This window comes from Dipodomys merriami, unplaced genomic scaffold (assembly GCF_024711535.1).
Source record: "Dipodomys merriami isolate MVZ:Mamm:240054 unplaced genomic scaffold, mDipMer1.0.p SCAF_60, whole genome shotgun sequence".
NCBI classification, from domain to species: domain Eukaryota; kingdom Metazoa; phylum Chordata; class Mammalia; order Rodentia; family Heteromyidae; genus Dipodomys; species Dipodomys merriami.
This window is the reverse complement of record NW_027206180.1, coordinates 7,915,787-7,933,040: the sequence shown is the minus strand read 5'-3', so window position 1 is coordinate 7,933,040 and position 17,254 is coordinate 7,915,787. Positions and strand designations below refer to the sequence as shown.

General features: G+C 67.9%; 2 protein-coding genes across 5 annotated transcripts; one reads left to right on the top strand and one right to left on the bottom strand.

Annotated features, from left to right (window-relative positions):
* The first annotated feature begins 526 nt into the window (after positions 1–526).
* Positions 527–4,957, top strand: LOC138814652 (synaptogyrin-3). The gene is made up of 4 exons (XM_070003776.1): positions 527–702; positions 3,028–3,265; positions 3,454–3,596; positions 3,674–4,957. The coding sequence occupies exons 1-4, from the start codon at positions 604–606 to the stop codon at positions 3,881–3,883; spliced, it is 690 nt and encodes a 229-aa protein (XP_069859877.1). The 5' UTR covers positions 527–603; the 3' UTR covers positions 3,884–4,957.
* Positions 4,958–5,950: 993 nt separating this feature from the next.
* On the bottom strand, positions 5,951–17,196 carry LOC138814650 (E3 ubiquitin-protein ligase ZNF598-like). 4 transcript variants are annotated; one of them, XM_070003770.1, is made up of 12 exons: positions 16,970–17,196; positions 11,060–11,172; positions 10,543–10,672; positions 10,260–10,471; positions 9,688–9,905; positions 9,212–9,329; positions 8,704–8,891; positions 8,487–8,571; positions 7,645–8,396; positions 7,194–7,338; positions 6,937–7,090; positions 5,951–6,835 (listed from the first exon to the last, which is right to left on the bottom strand). In XM_070003770.1, the coding sequence occupies exons 1-12, from the start codon at positions 17,183–17,185 to the stop codon at positions 6,272–6,274; spliced, it is 2,895 nt and encodes a 964-aa protein (XP_069859871.1). In that variant the 5' UTR covers positions 17,186–17,196; the 3' UTR covers positions 5,951–6,271. The 4 variants fall into 4 exon arrangements, with proteins under 4 accessions (XP_069859871.1, XP_069859872.1, XP_069859873.1 ...); XM_070003771.1 differs by having other exon boundaries at positions 9,221–9,329; XM_070003772.1 differs by having other exon boundaries at positions 6,399–6,851.
* Positions 17,197–17,254: the final 58 nt, after the last annotated feature.

The window sequence follows — 17,254 nt, the reverse complement described above, 5'->3', positions numbered from 1 at the left end:
CCAGGACCACGTTCTGGGCTTCAGTCCACAAGGAGGGATCCAGAACCCGGGAAGAGCGCGGCATGCCTGTGACCCCAGCCGTGGGGGCCGCCCTTGAGTTCAGGCGAGCCCCCAGGAGTGGGCCGCGCGGGGCACAGGTGAGCGCCCGGGCCGGGCTGTGTCCAGTGCGGGTGGAAGGCCAGGGGCGGGCGGACTGCCGCCGCCCAGCGCCCGGACCTGCGGCCGCCCAGCCCGGGGGGCGGGGGGCTTCCTGTCAAGGAGACTAGAACTTTCTGGAGAAGCTGGGGCCCAGCGGGGTCACGGGGAGACCCCGGAGCCTGACTCCACCCCAGGCCTGCCTCAGTTCCCCCTGCTCGGGGACGCGGCGCGGCCCCGCTCGGCCTCCGGTGGGGTCCGGAGGACGCGGGCAGGTGAGGGCGGGCGGGGCCGGCGAGCGCCGGGGCGCAGGGACCCAGCGGGGGGCGCCCGCGCCGCCCCGCCCCGCGCGCCCCCGCCGCGGCCCGCGCGCGCTACCGGGAGACGGCGGCGGCGGCGGCGCGGCAGCATCCCGCGGCCTCGGGCGGGGCCGGCCGGACCCACGGACCCGGAGCCTCGAGGGCCGCCATGGAGGGCGCCTCGTTCGGCGCGGGCCGCGCGGGGGTCGCCCTGGACCCCGTGAGCTTCGCGCGGCGCCCCCAGACCCTGCTGCGGGCCGCGTCCTGGGTGAGTGAGCGGCCCGGCCGCCGGGCCCCCCTCCGCGGCCCGCCCGGCCCCCTCCCCGGCCCGCCCGGCCCCGCCGCCTCGCCCCCTCCTCACCCCCCTCCCCACCCGCCGTCCCCCGCCTCACCCCCTCCCCGGCCCGCCCGGCCCCGCCGCCCCCTCCTCACCCCCGCCACGGCCCCGCCGCCCCCCTCCCCACCCCCTCCTCACCCCCGCCACGGCCCCGTCGCCCCCCTCCCCACCCCCCTCCCCACCCGCCGTCCCCCGCCTCACCCCCTCCCCGGCCCCGCCGCCCCCTCCCCACCCGCCGTCCCCATCCCCACCCCCTCCCCGGCCCCGCCGCCCCCCTCCTCACCCCCTCCGCACCCGCCGGCCCCACCGCCCCCCTCCCCACCCCCCTCCTCCCCCGGCCCCGCCCCGGCCCCCTCTTCATCCCCCTCCTCATCTCCCCCCACCTCGCCCCCTCCCCCGACCCTCCCCCTCCCGGTCCCCTCCTCGCCCCCTTCCCCCGCCCCGTCCCCCTCCCGGTCCCCTCCTCGCCCCCTTCCCCCGCCCCGTCCCCCTCCCGGTCCCCTCCTCGCCCCCTTCCCCCGCCCCGTCCCCCTCCCGGTCCCCTCCTCGCCCCCTTCCCCCGCCCCGTCCCCCTCCCGGTCCCCTCCTCGCCCCCTCCCCCGCCCCGTCCCCCTCCCGGTCCCCTCCTCGCCCCCTTCCCCCGCCCCGTCCCCCTCCCGGTCCCCTCCTCGCCCCCTCCCCCGCCCCGTCCCCCTCCCGGTCCCCTCCTCGCCCCCTCCCCCGCCCCGTCCCCCTCCCGGTCCCCTCCTCGCCCCCTTCCCCCGCCCCGTCCCCCTCCCGGTCCCCTCCTCGCCCCCTCCCCCGCCCCGTCCCCCTCCCGGTCCCCTCCTCGCCCCCTCCCCCGACCCTCCCCCTCCCGGTCCCCTCCTCGCCCCCTCCCCCGACCCTCCCCCTCCGCCCAGGTCCGGTGACGTCACCGGGCGCGCCCCCGGCCTGCCCGCGCGGGAGGGCGGGGGCTCGGGGACCTTGAGAGGTCACCGCGGCGGCTCGCTCGGAGCCCACCCCCCGCCCTGCCCGCGGCGCCTCCGCTCTTCCGGTGGGGGCGGGGAGGGGGTCCCGAGGGGCGGGCCGGGGCCCGCTGTGAACGGAGGGGCAGGGCTCCCTACGGACGGGGTTGCCAGAAGGTTCTGCACCCCGTGAGGGCTTCCCGGAGGTGGCGTGGCGAGGAGGGGGCGGGCGCGCGGCGGCGGCGGCCCCCCGCCCCAGCAGGCAGCGGGGTGCCCGCACCTCCGCGCCGTCCTGGCAGAGGGCGGGGCCGGGCTGCGGGTGGGGCGGCCGCACCCAGGCTCGGCCCGGCCCGGCCCGCTGCGTGGGGTGACCGGACCAGAACCTGGACCCCGGCCCTTCCGGGCTCCGCTTGTGCCCCGGGGCGCATGGCACGCCCTGACCTCTTCACCCCGAGCTGGGCGGGTCGGAGGAGAAATGACGCCAGGGAGCCGGGCCGTGTCCCGGGGCGGGGGCGCCGGGGAGCCGGCCGTGTCCCGGGGCGGGGGAGCTCCGGGGAGCCGGGCCGTGTCCCGGGGCGGGGGCGCCGGGGAGCCGGGCCGTGTCCCGGGTAGGGGGAGCTCCGGGGAGCCGGGCCGTGTCCCGGGGCGGGGGCGCCGGGGAGCCGGGCCGTGTCCCGGGGCGGGGGAGCTCCGGGGAGCCGGGCCGTGTCCCGGGTAGGGGGAGCTCCGGGGAGCCGGGCCGTGTCCCGGGGCGGGGGAGCTCCGGGGAGCCGGGCCGTGTCCCGGGGCGGGGGAGCTCCGGGGAGCCGGGCCGTGTCCCGGGTAGGGGGAGCTCCGGGGAGCCGGGCCGTGTCCCGGGTAGGGGGAGCTCCGGGGAGCCGGGCCGTGTCCCGGGGCGGGGGAGCTCCGGGGAGCCGGGCCGTGTCCCGGGGCGGGGGAGCTCCGGGGAGCGGGCCCGCGGCCCCGATCACCCTGGCCGCCGCCCCTGGCCCGCGCCCGTCCCCCAGCCCCGTCCTGACTGCGGAAGGCGGGTCACGCCGGTGCCGGCGGGGCTCGGGTCTGCACACCCCGCCGGGGCGCGCGGACACGCCCGGCCGGAGCCCTAATCGCCTCCATCACCGTCCGCAATTTTTATTTTTGGGCGCGGGATCCGTGAGCAGAACCCCTGTGAACGCGGGGTTTTAGCACCGGGCTTGAGGGTGAGCCGCCCCATCCCCGGCTGTCAGTGAGGACGGAGCACGGGGCGGGGGTCGGGGCGGGCGAGGCGGGGTCTCCCTGGCCGCTGAGCACCGCCCGTCCCCCCCCGCAGGTGTTCTCCATCGCCGTGTTCGGGCCCATTGTCAACGAGGGCTACGTGAACGCCGACAGCGGCCCGGAGCTCCGCTGTGTCTTCAACGGGAACGCGGGCGCCTGTCGGTTCGGCGTGGCGCTGGGCCTCGGGGCCTTCCTGGCCTGCGCCGCCTTCCTGCTGCTCGACGCCCGCTTCCAGCAGATCAGCAGCGTCCGCGACCGCCGCCGCGCGGTGCTGCTGGACCTGGGCTTCTCAGGTGGGCGGGGCCGCGCGGGCGGGGCCTGGGCTGACCCCACGTCCAATCAGCGTGCGCGCATGCCCGCGTCCCGCCGCCGCGCTCCCGCGGTCGGGGCGGAGGGGCGGGGGCGCAGCGGGGCGCAGCGGGGACTCCGGGGCCCCGCCGCCCGCCCGGCCGCGCCCGACCTCCGGCCGCCATCCCCGCAGGGCTCTGGTCCTTCCTGTGGTTCGTGGGCTTCTGCTTCCTCACCAACCAGTGGCAGCGCACGGCCCCCGGGCCCGGCACCGCGCAGGCGGGGGACGCCGCGCGCGCCGCCATCGCCTTCAGCTTCTTCTCCATCCTCAGCTGGGTGAGTGTGGGCCCCGAGGGCGGCCTGGGGGCGGGAGATGCCCGACCGGCCGCCGCTGACCCCGGCTCCCTGCCCAGGTGGCGCTGACCGTGAAGGCCCTGCAGCGGTTCCGCCTGGGCACCGACATGTCGCTCTTCGCCACCGATCAGCTGGGCGCCGGGGCGGCCCAGGCCTACCCTGGCTACCCGGTGGGCAGCGGTGTGGAGGGCACCGAGACCTACCAGAGCCCACCCTTCACCGAGACCCTGGATACCAGCCCCAAAGGGTACCAGGTGCCTGCCTACTAGTGGTTGGCAGGCTGGGGCCAGGGCTGAACGGCCACCCCACGAGCGTCAGGGACAGAGAAAGTGGCCATTGTGGGCTTCTGGGGCCTAAGACAGGGCAGCCTCCCCGAGGTGCCCGGGCCCTTCAAGTTCAGTCAGCCCCAGGCCTGAGGCCCTGAGCAGGACAGCTTGGCCTCCAGTGGACTGGCCCGGGAGAGGTCAGCCATCCTGGGATTCGCTTGTCCACTCACGTGCAGAAGTCCGGCCGCACCCCTGTGGCTGGGTGCAGGGGCTGCCTGGGACTAGAATGGGGAGACTAACCCCACCCAGCAATCGTTCCCTATCATGTGTCTGTGGGCCGTGGCTGTCTTTGATCCTGTCATGTGGTCCCTCCATTTCTTCTTAAAGGTTTGCCAGAGCAGCTGGGCCTGTCAGTGTTGTGATTGTGGTCAAATCTCCAGGTCTCATCTAGTGCTCTGCAAGCTGCCTCTCTCTCTCTCTCTCTCCCTCTCCTCTCTCTCGCTAGTGCCCAGGTGTGGGTAGTTCTGACCAGGAAGGCACAGACAGGCCTGAGCACCAGCCCTTCAGTAAGACCTTGCCCAGGGGAGGAGGGGGACCCGTGAGTACCGGAAGCCAAGCCCCAGAGGCCCTCTCACAGGAGAGGCCTAGGCCCATTCCATCTATCCATGGTGCCCCTGGAGACCACCATTCCTACAAACTGCTTTATCTTGGCTTTGTGGACTAGTCCTTCCCTCCCTCCCCAGTACTGTTTTAAGGCCCAGCCCCTGGTGGGGGTCCTTGTAAGTAGTTGAATACTCATGCATTGCTTGAAGCTGGCTTTTCACATTAAGTCGAAAGCAAACACATTGCCATATTTCATTCTTGCAGACAAGATGCCTCCCTGTGGAGCTGCAGTGGCCTGACAGCCCTGTACATTGTAGCATAGGTCAATATGTGGGTATTTAAGTGGACATGTTTACAATTTTTGTATGTGTAGATCTCCCCTCCCTCTTCTGAAAAAAACAAATCTGTGATTGTTTCTCCAGTGTCCTGTTATGACTGCAGCTTCTTTACAATAAAGACTGTGTGTTGACCATATGTGGCCACTCTTAGAATCATTTCTGCCCTTCCCCTGCCTGGTGCCAGGGGCTCCCCCACTTCCCCCTATTGCTTAGAATTCCCTAGTATAGATCTACACAGCAGTTTAGCGATTCACCCAGTGAAGGGAATCTGGGTTGCTTCCAGTTGGGGGAGATTACATATACAACTATTATGTCACTCACAGGGAGGTTTTTGCTTGAATGAACATAAGTTTTATTTCTCTGGGATAAGTGCCCAAAAGCACAATGGCTGGGTTGTACAGTAAGTGCACATTTAGTTTTAAAAGAAATGGCAAACTGTTTTCCAGAATGTTTAACTCCTTGAATAATTGATGTTCACTGTACAGAATAGCCTTTATTTAATGCAGTAGATCTCTCTTCCCGGGCCCCAGGCACTGCCCACGGTGCTGGGCTTTGTGTATCCTACCAGAGACACCTGTGTATATATCAAGCAGAACTTTGGAGCAAACTCCCTTTCCTTAATGTTAACATTCAGTGTTTTTTTGTTTTTGCTTTTTTTTGGTCCTGAGACCTGAACTTTAGGGCTTGGGCACTGTCCCTCAGCTCTTCAGCTCAAGGCTAGCGTTCTACCACTTAAGCCACAGCACCACTTCCGGCTTTGTTCTTTTTGCTTATGTGGTGCTGAGAAATCGAACCCAGGGCCTCAGGCATGCAAGGCAAGCGCTCTTACCACTGAGCCACCTTCCCAGCCCTGAAGTGGGTATTTCTTGAAGTGAGATTTGAGTGCTCAATCAAGCATGGCCACATCTGTTCCTGGAACACTGGGCAATGCCAGGCCACAAACAGGTCCTGGGATCTGGGACCTGAGGATGATGGTCCCTTCCTGAGAGCAGACCCCACCCACCTAGCTTCCCGGCAAGCTGCCTGCTGGCAAACCCATGCTGCCGCATCTGAGCTCGGGCGGCCCAGTGGCCGGGCGATGGGGTGGGTGTTCACTCAGAGAGCAGACAAGCACAGGACAATGGCTATGTGCAGTACTGCAAAATAAATTTATTTGAAGATAAACTGTCTTATAAAAGGTCAGAGGCAATGTGAGATCCCAGATACAGCTTGTCTCATAAAAAGATTCAACTTCAAGTAGCACAATTTTGTGTCTGGTTTAATCTGGACCATTCTGAATTATCAAAGAGCCAACTGCTTACACAACACGCTCAACCTGTGACTCCAGCACCAGTGGGCCTGCGGCTCTGAGCTCTGGGGCTGCGGGCTCGAGGCCAGGCACCCATTGTGGGCCCTGGGCCTGACCCCAGGCTCCCATCTCCGCACCCTGCTCTTTCCCTCCCCTGGCACCTTACAAAACACGAAAAAGCACACGACAGTGCCCACTACTGAGCAGAGGACGGGACTTCTGGGTGTGCATGTGGCACACGGCAGCCCTTCCTGGTGACTGCTGGCGGCCTGGCCAGCCAACGGGCCTGAGCAACAGCCTCACGGGAACCCTGCCTAGCTGCACGGCAGCTGGGAGGGGGAGGAGGGAGACACAGGGTGCGAGCCCCGGCCCTCGCTGGCAGCAACAGCTACGTGATGATCCTAGCAATGGCTTGGAGAGAGGGAAAGTCATCGTCGCGGGCTGCGTGCAGCGCCTGGTGGTTCTTGATGTCACCATGCGCGAGCACCTGCTGACAGGCGGGGCACACACAGCAGTCCAGGCCGGCCTGCGGGGCGCTGGCCTGCCACGTACTCCTCTTGTTCTTCTTGGATTTGGCGCCCATGGGCTTCTCGTGGCTGCGGAAGTCGGCGTGTGCGGACAGCAGCTCCTGCTGTTTGGCCGTGTCCGGCAGCAGCACCAGCAGCTCGCTGAAGATCTTCTGGAAGTTCTCCCCGAGCAGGTCCCGGCAGCTCTTATAGTACTGTGCTGCAGAAACCATCCCCTGGTGCCAGAAAGCCATGCCAGTCACTCCCGGCCCGGGCCCAGCAGGCCGTCCTCCCGGCCCCGGTCCGCCCAGCCCCGCTCACCTGTCGGAACTCTCCCGAGTGGCTCTTGAACTTGCTGAAGCGGGCCTCATCGCTCTGCAGGAAGTCTTTGATGGACTGGATGAGCTGTAGGTTCCTTTCCCGGAAGTTCTCGGGCACCAGGTAGGCCTGGGGTGTTGTGGGTGGCAGCCTGGGTCTGGGGTCAGATGGCGACGATGAGGCTGCCGCATTTCAGGTGGCTGGGGAGGGTGGCGCCCTCTGCCAAGCCCCCGGGTGGGCCTGGCGCCCGCCTCACTTACGCTTTGGCGGTGGTGGTGGGGCTGGGGGCACAGGGTGTCTGGGAGCCGGGCAGGAGGCTGGAGAAGCCGGGTGGCGGCTTGCTGGCAGGAGGCACCAGGCCTGGCGGTGGCGGTGTGCCCTTCAAGAGCACAGCGCTGTTGAAGCCTGGGGCGGGTGGAAGGATCTGAGCGGGCTGGCCGAGGCCCCCAGGCTGCCTGCCCCCTGCCAGCCTGTCCACAGGCTGGGCAGGCTCACGCTGGGGCAGCCTGGCTTGCCTGACAAGGTGCTCTGGATGGGTCAGGGGAGGGCGCAGGGTTCCGCGAGGTGAAGATGCTCCCTGCCTTCCAGCTGTTCCCAGGCCGCCCCAAGCCCACCGCGATGGCCCTGCCCCGCGCCCCGTCACTGCCATCTCTGGGCTCCGACCTGATGCCACCACCCCAGCCCTTCTCGCTAGGAGCACCGCCAGCGTACCTGGCGGGGGAGGCATCCTCGGGGGTGGGCAGGGGCCTCCAAGTGCAGGGAAGTCTTGGCGGGGTGAGCAGGGGAGGGGCCCCACGGGCCTTGGGAGCCCCGGGGGTTCCTTGGGGATGCTCTTTGCCAGGACTAGCCCCTCCGTGTGTCCATTAACGACGACGCCTACTGGCGGCCCCTCTGTTCCGCCTGGAGGGGCTTCAGGGGCCTGCTCCACCCCAAGGGGCTTTGGGGTACGGTTGGGAGGTAGTGGTGGGGGCGATGGAGCCTTGAGCTTCTCGGAGCCCACCTTCTTCTTCCTGCCGACCTTCGCGGCGCTGGGAGTGGCCGCGGGCGGCGGCAGGGCGGGGGGCGCAGCGCGCTGGGGCGCAGCGAGGCCGCCCCGCTCCTCTGCCTCCACGGGGGGCGGGCCGCCCTTGCGCCCACCCCTGCCCCCCTTTCCTGCCTTCCTCGGGAGGTGGGCGCCCCCACCCACAGCTTGGACCGCTGGGGGGGGCGGGGCCCCCTTTTTGCTACAGCTGTTGTTCCAGGCAGAGGCAAGGCTGGGGGGCCCGGAGCTGGGCTTGGACGAGGAGGACACGAGGGCAGGGAAGTCTTCCTCCTGGAAGGTGCTCCTGCCCCGCGCGGGGCCGGGGTACGCCAGCGCCAGCCCCACCGTGCCCGGGGTGCCTGCTGCGGGGCAGGAGGAAGCGGAGGCACAGAGACTGGGGAAGTCTTCATCCTTGAGTTTTGGGGTGGGCAGCGGGAGGGCGCTAGGTCAGGAGAGAGCAGAGCTGGTCAGGGACACGCCAGGCCCCGGCCAGCGCCCCACACAGGTGCCCCCCACCCCCGTGGGCACACACCTGGGAGCGCCGGCCACCGCGCCGGGGCCCGCGGCCGGGAAGGCTTCCTGGCTCACAGGCCCATTCGCTGAGGTTTCTTTGGGGCCTAGGAGACCAGAGGCACCATCAGACCGCGGGGATGGGCTTGGGGAGAGCGCAGGGGGCGGGGGCGGGGTCCCTGGCATGCTGCCGGGCCCGGGCTGCCCGCTCTCCGCCCTCCCCCCAAGGCCTGGCTCACCTGGGCCTTCTCCCTGAGGCCGGAGCAGGCGTCGGGAGCCTCGGGGCTCCTCAGGTGCCCGGGCTGCCGCTTCCTCCTTCTTGGGCCTGCCACCCTCCTCTCGGCCCTCACTCCTCCGAGGGTCCTCCTGCTGCTGGGCAGCCACCGAGGCCCGGATGGCGGCAGCCACCTCTCGGTCCTCTTCTTCTCTGGGGGGAGGGAGGGGAGGCTTCAGACTGTGAGACAGGCCAGCCTGGCACAGCTGTGCGTTCAGGGCCTTCCGTCCCAGCCTCCGCGCTGACACCGGCTGCGTCACCGCCCCTTCCCCTGGGCATGGCGTCCCCGGCTTCCACCAGGGAAGGGCCAGAACGTTTTGCTCACTAAGGACACACAGCAGATCCTGTTGGCACCCCAAGATCCTGAGCCAGAGCCCCTGCCCATGTCCTTTCCCAGCGCAGCTGGTGGCCGTGCCACCGTCGGCAGGTAGCACCAAAAAGAACGTCAGAGGCGCGCGCGCGGGTCGGCCCACCTCTTGTACCTCCAGCTTCCTCGGCGGCTCTGCTGGGCCCCGCGCCCGCTGGCCCGGCCCGCACGGCCCTGGCGGCTGTACCTGTCCACCTCCTCGTAGTCCTCGCCACTGACGACCCCTGCATCGGCACACAGCCCGTCACCCGCCCCGGCCTCGGAGGGCCGCGCGCCCGCAGCCCCTGGCCGTGGGCACACACCAGCGGTGACTCGACGACCTGCGGCCCCGAGTCAGAGGCGCAGCTGAGCGGCACTCAGCTTCCGGATGCAGAGAGCCCCAGAACTCCAGGCGCAAGACGCTGAGAGGCAGGCGGGAGGGGGCTCCAGGCGCCCACAGGGGCGCAGACGGGGCGCAGGCGGGGCAGCTCCTCCCCGCGGGAGACGGATGCAGACCGGGGCCTGAGATCTCCAGGGACCCCGCACACCACCCGGGAGCCGGGCCGGGCCGGGCCGGGCCGAGCCCACCGATCGCTCGCTCACCCTCACTGCGGCGGGAGTGCCGCGGCACGAAGCTGAACTGCAGGTCAATCTGGCGGTTCTGGCGCGCCTCCGCGCGGCTGCGGCTGTGGCAGGCCGTCTTGTGCGCCTTGAGGTCGATCTCTGTGCGGAAGGCGTGGGTGAACTGCTCCGTGCTGCAGCGGCCCTCCTCACACAGGAAGTGCTTCTCCCGGAAGTGCTCGCGCAGGTACGTGTAGTCACTGAGGGAGTGGGGTGTCACGGGGTGCCCTTACGGCCGCCCATGTGTCTGGAGGGTCACCTCGCCCGCCCCGCCGGGCCCCGCCCACCTGTAGTAGTCCTGCGCCCCGCCCACCCCGCCGGGCCCGCCCACCTGTAGTAGTCCTGCGCCCCGCCCACCCCGCCGGCCCCGCCCACCTGTAGTAGTCCTGCGCCCCGCCCACCCCGCTGGGCCCCGCCCACCTGTAGTAGTCCTGCGCCCCGCCCACCCCGCTGGGCCCCGCCCACCTGTAGTAGTCCTGCGCCCCGCCCACCCCGCCGGCCCCGCCCACCTGTAGTAGTCCTGCGCCCCGCCCACCCCGCTGGGCCCCGCCCACCTGTAGTAGTCCTGCGCCCCGTCTGCGTCGCAGAAGTGGCAGAAGTAGTGGTCGCGGCGCAGGTGCTTGAGCAGCTCGTCATTGTCCAGGTAGCGCTCGTCACAGAACTTGCACAGCGGGTGGCCCCGGTGGGACGTGTCGTCCGGGTCCCCCTGCATGCGGTGCCGGGCCAGGTCCTTGCGCGAGTACCACTTGCGCTCGTAGGTGAAAATCTGTGGAGAATGTGGGGGTGGGCACGGGCTGGGGGCTCCCGGGACCCCCCCCCCGGGCGACAAAGGCACACCTTGAGGTGCTTGAGGCACAGCTTGCAGCAGAAGAGCTCGTGCTGCTTCCGCATGTGCTGCTCCAGGTCTCCGAAGAGGCCGAAGGGCAGCAGCTGGGGACACCGCGGGCACTCGTGCTGCAGCAGCTGCCTGGGGAGACAGCACAGCCCCCAAGGCACACATTCAGCGTCGTGCGGAGCGGCGTGTGCCAGGCCCCAGGCCCACGAGGGGCCCTTCTCACAACTCTCCCGGGTGCTGGGAGCTCAGGGCAGGCACCGCCTCGCCCGCCCTCTCCCGCCCTCAGACGGCCCCGACAGCAGCGGCCACCCACCTCCACGGCGGCCTCGGGGAGGGCGGCACTCAGGGCTCAGGACAGTCCAGCCCGGGGCACACGGCCCGTCGGGGCAGGACCCAGGGAGGACCTGGCCCTGTCCCCGCTTCCCCTGTGGCCCCGGGCTTGGGCCGGGAGGCGAGGGCAGGCACGCGGTCTCCACACACTCATGGCCGCTGCAGACCCCCCAGGCTGGGTTCACCCACCTGTACAATGCAAACACCTTTCCATCTGCAAAGTAGATGTCATATTTCTTCTCGTGCTGCAGCTGGTGGATGGGGATTGTGGCAAAGGCAGGAAGCTTCTTCCCGAAGACCACCTGGAGACACACAGCAGCGGGCTTGGCAGGGTGGCAGGGGCACACAAGAGGGCTCCGGGCCCCAAGCGGCAGCAGCCAGCCTAGGCTTCCTCTCCTCTCTACAAAAGAACTGTTGGCACAGACTCCATCCCAAGTCTCCACGGGGGGCAGCCATGCGCCTGCAGGTCCTGCAGTCACCCACGGCTCCAGAACCAAAGGGGGACAGGGGCTGAGCACCAAGCAGCTTTTTTTTTTGGGGGGGGGGCATGCTCCAAGGGCAGCTACAGAGCATGTGCTGCCAACTTAGCACGCATCAGGTGACCTGCACGAGGCCTGGCGAGCCCCGCCAGCACCCCTCTGGGGCTTCCACAGGCCTGGCATCCCCAGCCAACCACTCCAGCTCCTGCTGCAGCCTGGCTGCCAAAGCACCCCTCCCCTGTCCCTTAGGGTCGGGCTGCTGTCCTGCCCCACCCCAGACGGATGGCCTGGAGCTCCAACAGGTTGCCCTTTTCTCCAAGAAGCCCTGCAACGGAGGACCTCACCACCGCGCTCCTCCCGCCCCTCACCTGGCATGGCCGGGGCCAGCTGGCTCTGGGGCCGTACCGAGACAGGTCACCAGCTTAGGCTGAGCTGAGCTGTTTGGGACCCGAATGGACGTGCCCTTGGGGCAGCTCGGGGCAGGCCGGGAGCAGAGCCAGTGACAGGCTCGCGCGTGGCCACACACCCCTGGCCGTGCGGCCACTGCAGCGGCCTCCCTCGGGGGGGCTGGAGAGGGAGCCAGCAGCCCGTTGGTGGGAGGGCGGGCCAGGGACCCGGCCGCCCTTCCTCATCTCCCCTGGTCTCCTCTGGCCGGGCAGGAACATCACTGCCTAACTGTCCTGTGTCCCCTCTGCCTCCGGGCAGCTCGTCCCCAGGCCCCCATAGGAGCAGAATGTCTGGGTTCTGTGTGGGCCCCTTCTGTCACCTGCCCTCCTGGGCGGCTGCGGCTGTGAACCAGGGAGGATGCTGGTGGGACACGGTGCTCATCCCCCCCCCCAGGAGGACCCATAGGCCTCACACGTCCAGTCCTCCTCTGGGGCAGCAGCTCTAGAAGCCCAGCTCCCCTTCACAGTGGCTAAAAGAGCAAGCCCAGCAAACTGCGCAAGGCTGCCAAACAGACGCCGCAGCGCAGGAACAACCTCCTTCCCCAGAGGAAGCCGTGCCAGGGACGCCCCTATCCCCACCCGCGCCGGGCCCGGCTTCCAGCAGCGTCCTCAGACCCAGCCTGGTGCGTCTTGAGCTGCAATGGAGGAGTCCATCTGCTTGGGGGACGTGAGCACCCCGGCAGCCTCCTCCACGGCGTTCTCCCGAGGACACCTGCGTTCAGGAGGAGCCAGGCGGCGCTGAGCGGAGCGTCAGTCCCCTCTCCTCACCACCGCTCACCCCATGGCAGCCATGATGACCTGCAGGCCGAGGCCGCGAGCAGAGACAGAGAACCCGCACGCGGCCTGGGGTGCACGCCCCTCATGCAGGGCCTGGGGAAGGGAGACGAGAGCACTGGGGTGCGAGAACCAGGGAGCCAGGCCTGTTCCTTCCTGAGGCCACGGGCCGGGTGCGGGCCGGGCGTGTGGCGCAGGCGCCGCGCCACGGCACCTGCGGCAGAGCCCGGGGTGTTAGCCCTCCTGAGCAGCCTGGCACAGGTGGTCCACGCGGGTACACAGTGGGACTGGAAGAAAGAAAAGGCTTAGGACAGTAACGGAGACCTCAGGCTGGCGCTGCTGCCGCTGCAAGGTGGGCAGATGACGGCACTGCAGCGGGCCTGGGGTAGAGCAAGCAGTTGGACGAGGGTGAGCACAAGGGCGAGCACAAGGGCACGGCAGCCAAGCCCAGGACCGACCGCAAGAGTCTACCAGGGCTCTGCTAGCAATACTCTTCCCCCTGGGGACAGTGAGGCGGGGCTGCACGCGAAGACGGCCCTGGGCTACACAGGGAAGAAAATCAGGAGTCAAGAGACAGCAGGCCTAACCCCCCCCCCCCCCCCCCGCAGAGAGCTCCCAGGATGCAGCGTGGGTTAGGCCTGGACCACCGCTGGGTAACTGAGGCAGCAGATCATCCATGGGAGAGACGTCCTCGGTGAGACACCCCAATGGTTCCCTTCCCATGGAGGCCGAGAGGCCTGGACAGGACCAGGAACTCCCTAGAGAGCCTCCAGGGTAAGTCAAGTATCTGCCAGGGAGCCTTGCTGCCCCCTGCTGCCAGCACGCAGCAGGCACTCAATACATGAGGAGAAAGGCAAAGCCTGTGACACATACCTGTAATCCCAGCATTCTGGAGGCTGAGGCCAAGCCTGACCCTGTTCCCACACCCCAAAAAAGAGAAGACCAAAGAACAAGTGGGGCAATAGAATATCAGAAGGAAAATGCCAGCGGGCGCCAGGCTCACGCCTGTAATCCTAGCTCCATCCGAGGATCAAGGTTTAAAGCCAGCCCAGGTAATATCCTCCAGGAGACTCTTATCTCCACTCAACCACCGGAAAGTGGCAGTGTGGCTTGAATGGTAGAGCACTCACCTTGAGCTGAAGAACTGAGAGACATGGGGCTGGGAAGGTGGCTCAGTGGTAGAGCGCTTGCCTTGCATGCATGAAGCCCTGGGTTCGATTCCTCAGCACCACATAAGCAGAAAAAAAAAGCTGGAAGTGGTGCTATGGCTCAAGTGGTAGCGTGCTAGACTTGAGGTGAAGGGCTGAGGGACAGCGCCCAGGCCCAGAGTTCAGGCCCCACGACTGGACCCCAAAAAAAAAAATAAAAAAAATAAAGAGAACTGAGAGACAGCTGGGCGCCAGTGGCTCACCCCTGTAATCCTAGCTACTCAAGAGGCTGAGATCTGAGGATCACGGTTCAAAGCCAGCCCAGGCAGGAAAGTCTGTGAGACTCTTATCTCCAATAAACCACCAGAAACCAGGAAGTGGTGCTGTGGCTCAAGTGGTAGAGCGCTCGCCTTGAGCTGAAGAACACAGGGACAGCGCCCAGGCCCAGAGTTCAAGCCCCATGATCAACAAAAAAAAAAGAGGAAATACCAAATGTTGCCAACCTAGCATGGGTCAGGTGACCCATCATCAAGCCTGGCTATCTGGAGGCCTGGTGTTCCATTCCTGTAAGCCTACCTAGCAGGGAAGCTGAGACCTAGAGGATCAAGGTTCAAAGTCAGCCTGGGCAGAAGACTCCCTCACCAAAGTAACTGGCAAAAAGCTGTGCTGGAGGCATACCTCAAGTGATAGCAAAGCACAGATGCCAGACAAACAATTTTGTGGCCCTGAGTCCAAACCATGGTACTTGCTAAGAAGATAAGTAAGCATGGGTCCCAGAGAAGAAGGCTCAGGTGTGGGGAGGAAGCGCAGCGGGGAAGCCGAAGGTCACTCCAGGAGCCACTTGGAGAACCCAGAACCCAGGGATCATGGGTGGGGGCTGGAGAAGCGTTAACTTCACACAGGGCTTGCCCTCAGACGCAGGGTTTGGGGTAACCCTGGGCTGGCCGGCCTTCAGTACTCTCCTCCCACTTCCCGGCCTGGGAGCCTGGGTGTGGCTTCATTGGGTGGCTGAAGCACCATCAGGACTCCTGGGAAAATACCAGGGACAAGATGCCAGACACATGTAAAAGGGTCAGTGGGAAAGATGTGTCCAGAGGGAGGCAGTGGGGCCCCAGGTGGGGGTACCACACCCAGGACCTCTCCACAGAGGTGGGTCCCAGACCACTCCCGGGTCCCACGCAGGAGCAGCCTGCACTGGCCCCCACCGGAAGGGAGCCTGCCTCAGCTTCCACGCGAGCGCCCGCCGCCGCTGCGTCCAGGTCGCCTGGCTCTCTGCCTGAGCGGCAGGCTGCAAGGCTGTGCTGTGTCTGCTCCAGCCATCCCCAGCCCCCACCCTGCAGCCCGCACCGGGAAGGTCAAGGTGTACACAGTCACTCAGAAAAGGAAGCTTATTCACCCCACACTGCATCGGAGCACAGGGAATCCTCTCCATTTCCACAGACCTTGCTTTCAGGAAGGGAGAGCAAAGCATGACCACAGCTGAGGGACTGGGGGGGGGGGGGTCATCCTGCGATTCCTGAGCAGGCACAGGGCACCTCCAGACATAACATGGGACTACGCAAGGGAATAGGAAAGAGTAGAGTGAAGCTATAAGCTCAGGAATGGGAGAGCAGGAAGAGCAGGATAGAGGAGGGGCGAGGGAGCTGGGAAGCAGCTACTTAACCCACAGCAAACTTCCTAGGAAACCTCTGCTGCCCAGCAGTGCAGCACAGGCCCAAGAGGCAGCCCAGATTTGGTGAGGCGTGCCCACGGCCAAACAACACCCAGGGGCTGCCCACAGGTCGCGTCAACAACCCCTGCCACGCAACGCTGAGGGTACTGTGCCTAAGAGGAATGAGAGAGGGCAGACCCCGGCTACAGTAGCCACACCTGACTGTTTACTTCCTAAGTGAGACCCAAAGTTGAGGCTAGGACTCACATGTAAAGACCTCCACGGTACCTTCTTTCTGGCAGAAAGCCGCAGGTGTGCGGGAAATCTGTCACTACAAGCAAAAGGGCAGGGGTGGGGCCTTCAAAGTATGCCACTGGCCAAAGGCTTCCCGAACTTCCTGCGCTCCAGGCCCACCACATTAGAGACTGCTGGCATCTCCACATGCTTTGCTTTCCAACAGGTGCCCAGAACCGGTGCCCGTGGAATGTTCCTGGGTCCCAGTACCTCTCTGGCTGCTTTCACATACAGGACAAGAAAGTCAGATTCCCTGGCAGATGCCACCACCAAAACCTTCTGTGAACAAACCAAGGGAATTTCACAATACTAGAAGCAAACAAGCTCTCTAAGGGCAGCATGTCGGCGGAGACCCGGCCAGATGCGCCCTGCGGCGGGGCTGCCAGGGGGCTGCCCTCTGACCCCTCCAGAACCTCCGAGTCTGGATCGAGTCCGAAACATGGCTCTCTTGTCTGGAAGGAAGCTCCTAGCAAGAAGAGCAAAAACTTCCTCCTGTTTTGGTCCTCAGCAGTCAGACTCCGGGTGGAGTCAGATCCCGGAGTCACCGGGAGGATCTCAGGGTCACCAGGGGAGCCCAGAAGGCTCGCTGGGAAGGGAAACGTGCAGTTGAGCTCTCCGCTCCCAGGAACCGCCCCGGGCGGATCCGGGCGCCGGTCCCCGCGAGCCCGGCGGAGACCCCGGAGTATGAACACCCACGGACAGGCGAGCCGCGACTCCCGACCCGCAGCAGCCTCTTCCGGAAGCCGGGGCACCAGGGAGCCCCCCCCCCCGCCCCGCCCGGGCCTCGGGGGCGTCGCTCGGCCGCCGCCGGCCTCCCGGCGCCAGGCGGCCGGACCCCGCCCCGGGGGCCCCGGGGCCTCGGGCGGGCGCGGCCGGGCCGGGCGGCCCCCCGCGGCCCCCGCGCAGCCCCCCACGCAGCCCGCCGGCCCCCCGCGGCCCCCGCGCAGCCCACCGGCCCCGCCGATCCCCCCCGGCCCCCGCGCAGCCCCCCACGCAGCCCGCCGGCCCCCCGCGCAGCCCGCCGGCCCCGCCGATCCCCCCCCGGCCCCCGCGCAGCCCGCCGGCCCCGCCGATCCCCCCCCGGCCCCCGCGCAGCCCGCCGGCCCCGCCGATACCCCCGGCCCCCGCGCAGCCCGCCGGCCCCGCCGATCCCCCCCCGGCCCCCGCGCAGCCCGCCGGCCCCGCCGATCCCCCCCGGCCCCCGAGGCCCCCGCGCAGCCCGCCGGCCCCGCCGATCCCCCCCCGGCCCCCGCGCAGCCCGCCGGCCCCGCCGATCCCCCCGGCCCCCGCGCAGCCCGCCGGCGCACCTGGCGCAGCTCCTCGCGGCACACGGCGCAGTAGCGCTGCTCGCACAGCACCCGCATCTTGGTGGAGCAGCGGTAGCACACCGGGTGGTCGCAGCGGCCCAGCGCCGTCGCCTCCAGGTCCCCGCAGCACAGCACGCAGCTCCCGCCGCCCCGCTCCGGCGCAGCCGCCGCCTCCAGGGCCGCGCGCCGCCCCTCGGCGCCCGCCGTCGCCGCCATAGCCCGACTCCGGCCCCCCTCCCGGCCGGCGCGGCGCGGCGCGGCGCGGCCTGGCTCCGCGGACCCGCC

What these genes read in the sequence shown, in the direction of transcription:
- LOC138814650 (XM_070003770.1), bottom strand. Translation starts at nt 17,185, where the DNA reads ATGGCGGCGACGGCGGGCGCCGAGGGGCGGCGCGCGGCCCTGGAGGCG. An exon ending in GCGGTGGCCGGCGCTCCCAG is followed by an intron (nt 8,397 to 8,486) that starts GTGTGTGCCCAC and finishes CTCCTGACCTAG; the next exon opens with CGCCCTCCCGCTGCCCACCC. An exon ending in ACTCGGGAGAGTTCCGACAG is followed by an intron (nt 6,836 to 6,936) that starts GTGAGCGGGGCT and finishes TGGTTTCTGCAG; the next exon opens with CACAGTACTATAAGAGCTGC.
- LOC138814652 (XM_070003776.1), top strand. Translation starts at nt 604, where the DNA reads ATGGAGGGCGCCTCGTTCGGCGCGGGCCGCGCGGGGGTCGCCCTGGAC. An exon ending in TGCTGCGGGCCGCGTCCTGG is followed by an intron (nt 703 to 3,027) that starts GTGAGTGAGCGG and finishes CCCCCCCCGCAG; the next exon opens with GTGTTCTCCATCGCCGTGTT. An exon ending in GCTGGACCTGGGCTTCTCAG is followed by an intron (nt 3,266 to 3,453) that starts GTGGGCGGGGCC and finishes CCATCCCCGCAG; the next exon opens with GGCTCTGGTCCTTCCTGTGG.